This window comes from Myotis davidii, unplaced genomic scaffold, assembly GCF_000327345.1.
Source record: "Myotis davidii unplaced genomic scaffold, ASM32734v1 scaffold539, whole genome shotgun sequence".
In the NCBI taxonomy this organism is placed as follows: Eukaryota; Metazoa; Chordata; class Mammalia; order Chiroptera; family Vespertilionidae; genus Myotis; species Myotis davidii.
Window position 1 is genome coordinate 106,514 of NW_006290028.1, and position 7,391 is coordinate 113,904.

Consider the following 7,391-nt stretch of genomic DNA (forward strand, 5'->3'; position numbering starts at 1 on the left):
CTGTGTATTCTGTAAAAGAAGAGGTATAAACGTTTCTATCTCCAGGATCTGAGCAGCCTCCTCCATTAAAATGTTGTCATACTTGAAACCTAACTTGACTAAATCATGTCGTTTTAAGGCCGCATGAGTACAGGTCATGGCAATGATTTTGGCTTCTTTCATCAAAAGGTATTTAGATCTAGGTAATTAGACCTAAAGGTATTTAGTCCAGTCCACTTCAAAGCAGTTTAGAGGCCCTGAATTCCTCAAGCTGAGAAAAGAGTTTCTTAATATGCCTGAAACATACATCCTTCATTTCCATGTCTTCTTCATAAGACCGACCTTTAAAAATGGGTTGAGGAGCATTTGCAAAGTACTCATGAAAAGGGAAGCCGCGCCGAACTTCAACTCCAGCGAGTTTGGGGGCCGAGCACGTGGGAGGGACCCCGGGACGGGACGTTTCTCACGTAGGAAGGGAGGAAGGGCGATCCGAGAGGAAGTGGCCGGAAGGGGGTGTGCCGAGCCTCCTCGCTCCAGCTCGCCCTCTGTGGACCTTCCCAGCCACCTGGGAGCCGCTTCAAAATGTGCGCCCCCGTGTGTTGCACGTGGAAGGAGGTGCTTCAGACTCTGGCTTCCATGAGGCCCTGCAGACCCTGCGGGAGTGGCCCGAAGCCTCCAGCCTGGTCCCCTTACCGAGCGGAGACAGGCCCAGAGAGGGCAGTGGTCTGCCCAAGGTCACACAGCTGGTGCTTGCTGGGGCTTCCTAGGAGGCCTCCCAGCTCTCAGCCAGGGGTTCTGTGCGCCCCACCCCGCAGCTTGGCAAGTGAGCGGGGACAGCACACCCGAGGTTACCCCCAAATGGGAAGGCGGCGGATGGAGCTCCTGATTTCCTTTGGAGCTCACGGCTCCCTGTGCCCACAGCTGGGCGCCCACGTGGAGGGCAGAGTCCAGGTGTGCTCTCTGCGCTGGTCCCGCCCCTGAAAATCCAGGGGGCAGGGCCTAAGCCCCCAAGGCCAGCTCAGCCTCAGGCTCTTCCTGAGACACTGCAGTTCCTTTCCTGTTGAGCCTGGAGGTCGGGCTCCTGTCTGTCCCAGGACCCACATTCCTCGGGGCTTTCGTATGAGAGGGGCCTCATCCCCCCGTCCCTCCGTCCCTCGGTCCCTCCATCAGCTGGTGGGAGCTTTGCGCACCCTTTGTGTCTCCTGCCAGGCGCTGGAGCTGGTGACCGTGGTGGTGGGCAGCCGCCGGGCAGACGGCCTTGTCTCCCTCCTCACCACCTCTGAGGGCGCTGACGAGCCCAAGCGGCTGCAGTTTCCTTTGCCCACAGCCCAGCGGTCCCTGGAGCCTGGCACCCCCCGATGGGCCAACTATGTCAAGGGAGTGATTCAGCACTACCCAGGTATGGGGCCCGGGCCAGGGTCAAGTTCAGCAGCCAAGAGCACCACCTCTCAGCCATAAAACCCGTTAGCGCACCTCGTCCACTGTGGGGTGGGCTTGCAGGATAGAGCATCCCATTGTACAGATGAAGAAACTGACACCCTGAGCGGGTCCAGACCTTGCCCTGGGTTGCCCAGTACCTGATTGGAGGAGTCAGGAGTCAAACCCTAACCTGTGGCCTCCGGAGCCCTAGACCAGGAGGACTGGGAAGACGGTGTCCCAGGAACCTCAGGGTGGAAGGATGGACGGCCGTGGGCCCCTTGGCCCAGCAGGTTGGTGGCCTCTGACAATTGAGACCCATTCCTGGAAGCAGGCACCAGGCCTCACGTCATACCGAGATACAGTACGTGCCTCCCTGTGCCCATCCTCCCAGATGGCGCCACTGATCCTCACCCATTGTTTCCCCCGCAGCCGCCCCCCTCCCTGGCTTCAGCGCGGTGGTGGTCAGCTCAGTGCCTCTGGGGGGTGGGCTGTCCAGCTCGGCCGCCCTGGAAGTGGCCACGTACACCTTCCTGCAGCAGCTCTGCCCAGGTACCTCCCAGAACCCAGCTCCCACCCAGCCTGCCTTCCCTGAGCTCTCCTGTGGTCGGCTTCTGTGGCTCTCAGAGGGGGTGGGAACCCACCTGCCCCTTGTGCCCCCTCTTGGGCCCCAGCCTTCCCATCTCACCCTGCGCCACAGACTCGGGGACAATAGCTGCCCGGGCCCAGGTGTGCCAGCGGGCCGAACACAGCTTCGCAGGGGTGCCCTGTGGCATTATGGACCAACTCATCTCTCTGCTGGCGCAGAGGGACCATGCGCTGCTCATCGACTGCAGGTTAGGGGCTCCCCTTGCACCCCCCCACTTCTGGGCAGAGCACATCCACTGTGGAGCCTGGTGGGCAGACACTTGGCCTGGTCATCTCCCCACTCCACCTGCCTCCCAGGTCCCTGGAGACACGCCTGGTGCCACTGTCAGACCCCAGGCTGGCTGTGCTCATCACCAACTCCAACGTCCGCCACTCACTGGGCTCCAGCGAGTACCCGCTGCGGCGCCGCCAGTGTGAGGAAGTGGCCCGGGCGCTGGGCAAGGAGAGCCTCCGGGAGGTGCAGATGGAGGAGCTGGAGGGTGAGAGCTGGCCGGGTGTGGTCTGTCCAGGAGATAGCGGACCCCCTGCCGGGGCTGCCGGGGGGCCTCATCCCCAGGACCCCGGCCGTGCCTGCCCACTCCCTGAACACTGTTAACTTCGGCTCCGACCCCAGCAGGGCTGCTTGCAATCTTAGTACCGTTGTTCCTAATGGGAGGACTGTAGACAAGGACAAAGAATAAGCACTCAGGCCACTGCCCGGAGATAGAATATTTCCTCCCAGTGTTGGATATGAGCACCCACTGTGTGCCAGGCGCCCTGCCAGGAGCTCTGCAGGTGTCAGCCCCCCTGGTCCTGGCGCCCCGAATCGGGTGGGTGCCCACTACACAGCTGAGGGGAGGCGCTGGGAGCTTAGTGACCAGCCCATGGTTCTACCACGGCCTGGCCAGAGCCAGGCCTCCCACCGGAGGCTCCCCCACCACCTGGGGCCATGGTGCTGTCCCCCATGTCCGCACGGGCCCTCGCCAGTGGGTGGTGGGTCTGCTGACCCCGTTCCTCTCCAGCGGGCAGAGAGCTGGTGAGCAAGGAGGGCTTCCGGCGGGCGCGGCACGTCGTGGGGGAGATCAGGCGCACGGCCCAGGCAGCGGCTGCCCTCAGCCGGGGTGACTACAGAGCCTTCGGCCGCCTCATGGTGGAGAGTCACCACTCCCTCAGGTGAGGCCCCCGGGCACCGGGTACAGGCTGTCCCCCGGGCCGGGTAGGGCGGGTCCCAGGCCCGCCTGCATCTCCTCTGCAGGGATGACTACGAGGTGAGCTGCCCGGAGCTGGACCAGCTGGTGCAGGCCGCTCTGTCTGCGCCCGGGGTTTATGGCAGCCGCATGACGGGCGGCGGCTTTGGTGGCTGCACGGTGACTTTGCTCGAGGCCTCCGCGGCCCCCCAGGCCATGCAGCACATCCAGGTGGGTGGACGCTGGGGCCGGGGCGAGGCGGGAAGCAGGTTCCCAGGGCCCCACCCCCGAACTCAGGCCTCTGCCTCTCCCACAGGCGCAGTATAGCGGTACTGCCACCTTCTACCTCTCCCAGGCCGCCGACGGTGCCCAGGTGTTGCCCTTGTGAGCTCCCCCGGGGTGGCCCACGCGGGCAGGGGCCTGCCGGACAGCAAGCAGGAAGCTCCGTGCCGCTGGCGCCTGCCCTCCACACCTGGGCGCTCAATAAACTTGTGCCTCAGACCACAGTACCTCTAGAGGTGGTGTGTGCTTGGCCAGCAGAGAAGGGGTGTCGGACCCGCTCCCCGGCTCTGGGCAGGCCCCGGAAGACTGGGCACGGCGGAGCCACACGGTAGCGAACTCTTTTATTAAGTGCGGAACAAAGCTGGGTGCTTGTCATGCTGGTCCCGGCTCTTTGGTTACAAATGCGCTTGGGTGGGATGGGGGTGGGGCAGCCAGAAGGGCCTTCTGGGACCTCTGCCTCCTACATGCCCCCCAGAGGGCACCTACCCCCGGAGGCTCTGGTCCTGTGATCAGCATGCGGGTGGGTGAGGCCACCAGGGGTCCAAGGATGGTATAGCTGAGGCAGCACCGGGGAGGGGGGGGCGGGCAGTGGGGCCCAGGTTCAAGGACGCCTGGTCGCGGAGGGGAGCTCAGGTCTGGAAGAACTGCTGTTCGACCTGGCTGCTGAGGGTCCCACTGGTGGTCAGCGTCTGGCTCACAAACTCCTGGGTCACATGCCGGGTGAGGGAGCCGCCTGCCTCCAGGCCCCGGGGCCCCAGGGTTAGTCCGTCTGCAGGGGAAGAGGTGTTGAGCGACCTGTCTAGTTCCCTGCCCTCTTTGTCTGTTAGCTCTGTCTCCCCCAGGAGAGCCTGGTGCCCCCACCCAGCCACTCACCCAGCAGGAAGGGCTCGGCGGTGCCGGTGTGGGTGGTGGTGATGCTGCTGTACTCGCCTGGCAGTGGGTGCTGGTAGAGCCCCGAGAGGCCACCCAGCTGTGGGAAGGGGCCTGGAGGGGACAGATGAGCCCCTCAGGGGATGGTGCCAGAAGGTGCGGTCAGAGAAAGGATGGGGGTGCGAAGGGGCAAGGTGCCCTACCTCCATCCTGGGACTCAATGGTGATGATACCCTCACGCTCCGGCCCGAAGCCCTGAGTGGTCCTGGCCTGCACCTTGAACTTGTAGGGCACGTTTTCCCGAAGGCCTGGCACCGTCAGCCTGCTCTCAGTGCTGTCGCCATCCACCTGGAATGTAATGGCTGGCTCTGGGCCGGGGAGAAGTCTTTAGCCTCCGTGGCTCCCTCTCCACCATCCCTCGGCCACCCCTGACCCTGGGGCGAGCAGCACCTCCTCCGTGGGCCATCTCACACGTGACCATGTAGCCCAGGATGTCTCCGTCAGGCCTGCGCGGCCGCTCCCAGCTCAGCTGCAGCGAGTCTGGGCTCAGGGCCGTGAACACCAGTGGGCCCGGGGCGCTGGGCGTGCTCAGGGTGAAGGCGGAGCCTGGGGCAGCAGAGGGAGAGGCAATGTGTGGATCTAGCACATCTGTAGAAACAGGTAGGGGGTGGGGGCAGCTGGCGGGGTGGAGGGGGAGCAACTCACCTGGCAGGGGTAACAGTGGGCTCTGAGGGTACACCTGCGACTCAATGGTGATGACACCCTCGCGCTCCGGGCCCCAGCCTTCCTGGCTCTGGGCCCGCACGCGGAACACGTAGGAGTGGTTGGGCAGAAGGTCTTCCACCACCACGGAAGTCTGCCCGGGGTTGGGGATGTTGAGCCGATGCAGCTCACCTGGAGAGGGGTGGGGTGGGAGCAGCTTTATTCCTACTCCTGGCCTGGTCCTCCCCCCGGGCTGCTGCCAAGACCTGGCCAGCCCCCACCCCGGAACAGCTGGTTGGGACCAGCCTGCTACGGTCTCATGGGTCAGGTTGCCGCCACACAAGGGAAGAGGGGGCCTGAGCTCCTATGGCCCAGGTCATGCTGCTGAGCGTTCGTCGGCCCAGAAAAGTGCCGGTTCCCGCAAAGGCATCTAGGCCAGCAGAGAGCCTGGGTCCTGGGGCCAATGGGCCTCGTTAGGCAACGTCTTGCCCCGGGAGTAACCTGGGGAGCCCCGGGAGGTGGTTGAGGGCCCAGAAGGGCCCCGTGCGGGGCATGGAAGTGAGACCCTCTCAGGCTGGGTGGTGGGTTCCTGCCACAGCCCAGGGCCCCTGGTGTCCCATGTGGCCGGGCCTCACCGCCGTTCAGCAGCTGGTACTCCACGCTGTAGCCCTGCAGCGCCCGCTCGCACTGCGGCTCTTGCCAGCTCACTTTCAGAGACGTGGGCCCCAGGGCTGAGAACACCAGGCGGGTGGGGGTGTTGGGCAAACCTGCAGCCAAGCGGGAACCTGGAGACAGGAGGCCACAGTCAGCCTAGCTCAGGGTCCCTGGGCAGGAGTCCAAGTTCAGCTCCTGACCTCCCTCAGCTGTCGCACCTACATGACGGCCGGCCAGGTGGCTCGCTCACCCGGCAACAGCCTGTCCAGGCCACCCAGCACCTCCCGCCTGTCCTCTGGGTGGGTGTGGGCCCTGCCTGTGCCAAGCGCCGTGAGCCCCCACCCTCGGCTGGCCTGGCCCGTCCTGCCCCAGCCCGGCACCCCTGGAAAGGCAAGGCGGTTAGGCATCAGCGCTGATGAGGATGGAGTGGAGGGAATGCAGGGTCATGGGCAGTGACTGCAATGGTGTGGATGACAGATGGAGCAGGACAGCCATGGAGATACGATGGCCACGCTGGACTACCTGGGTCCCAAGGGGGCGCTGCTGGCTGCGCAGCCAGGATTATAGAGTCTGGTGAGTCCCTGGAAGGGGGGAACCCCTTCATCTGAGCCCGACTCCAGGACCCCAAGGTCCAAGACAGCGGAAGCCTGCTCCTCCCGTCTTCCCAGATGGGAGGGAGGCCTAGGGTGGGACAAAACAGGAGTGAGGGCCAGGAAGTATGTGTGTGTTGGAGGACGGGCGGGGGGACAGCAGGCCGGCAGCCCAAACCTCCAGGAGCCGGAAGAAAGGAGGGGTCAGCCCGGCCGGCGTGGCTCAGTGGTTGAGCATCAACCTATGGACCAGGAGGTCACGGTTCGATTCCCAGTCAGGGCACAGGCCCGGGTTGCGGGCTTGATCCCCAGTGTGGGGCGTGCAGGAGGCAGCCGATCAATGATTCTCTCTCATCATTGATGTTTCTATCTCTTTCTCCCTCTCCTTCTCTAAAATCAGTTTAAAAACTTTTTTTAAATTTAAAATAATATATATATGAAAAAAGAAAGACAGAGGGGTCAGCGGGAGCGGCAGGGCTGGCGGTGCACTCACTCTGCGAGGAGAGGGAGGTGAGGGTGGAGTAGTCCCTGGGCAGCGTGCCCGAGTGCTCCGTGCGGGTCAGCGAGTGGTAGTCCCTTGTGAGGGTGGAGGAGGTGCTCAGCACGCGGTGGGGCAGGTGCGGGCTCAGGTGGGTGCCGTAGGAGGCGTTGGTCGTGGCCATCCTGTGCAGGGAGTTGGCGCTGCCCGGGAAGGCAAAGTCCATCCGCCCATTGACCAGGTGCTCTGCGGGGGAGAACAGGGTCACCGGGGCAGGCCAGCACCGGGGAGCCCTGGGCGTTCCGGGACTGCCTGTCCACTAGAGGCCCCCCTGGGCCTACGAGGGACAGAGGCCCGGTGTCCCTGGAGGAGTCCAAGGGGCCACACGGGCTTCTGCAGCCCGAGTTCTCTGGCCAGGCACCCGGCCAGGCACCGTGCCACTAGGACAAGCTGAGCCCTGCTGACCAGTGGAGACGCGCTGCCCAAATGCCTGCCCTTAGGGGTGCTCCGGCTCCGGGGGACAGGGAGGACGGTCTGCCTCCAGCCCTCGCTCAGCCCCTGGCAGGGGCGGGGCCTTGGTGGGCAGCTGGGCCGCAGCGAGCCCAG

General features: G+C 64.2%; 2 protein-coding genes across 2 annotated transcripts in view; one reads left to right on the forward strand and one right to left on the reverse strand.

The window, feature by feature from the left end:
- The first annotated feature begins 358 nt into the window (after positions 1-358).
- GALK1 (galactokinase 1) lies at positions 359-3,715 on the forward strand. Its single transcript, XM_006762790.2, has 9 exons — positions 359-413; positions 1,020-1,096; positions 1,189-1,378; positions 1,828-1,947; positions 2,096-2,231; positions 2,341-2,522; positions 3,045-3,195; positions 3,278-3,440; positions 3,526-3,715. Exons 1-9 carry the CDS (start codon positions 359-361, stop codon positions 3,595-3,597), a joined length of 1,146 nt encoding a protein of 381 aa, XP_006762853.1. The 3' UTR covers positions 3,598-3,715.
- A 100-nt stretch (positions 3,716-3,815) lies between these two features.
- ITGB4 (integrin subunit beta 4) overlaps positions 3,816-7,391 on the reverse strand; it is a 22,649-nt gene continuing 19,073 nt past the window's right edge. The window contains exons 31-38 of the mRNA XM_015563304.1: positions 6,801-7,031; positions 6,240-6,398; positions 5,699-5,848; positions 5,067-5,255; positions 4,812-4,967; positions 4,565-4,729; positions 4,365-4,475; positions 3,816-4,260 (exon numbers count right to left, since the gene is read on the reverse strand). Of these exons, the coding sequence (XP_015418790.1) occupies positions 4,121-4,260; positions 4,365-4,475; positions 4,565-4,729; positions 4,812-4,967; positions 5,067-5,255; positions 5,699-5,848; positions 6,240-6,398; positions 6,801-7,031 (1,301 nt within the window). The 3' untranslated portion in view covers positions 3,816-4,120. The remainder of the gene's footprint in view (positions 4,261-4,364; positions 4,476-4,564; positions 4,730-4,811; positions 4,968-5,066; positions 5,256-5,698; positions 5,849-6,239; positions 6,399-6,800; positions 7,032-7,391) is intronic.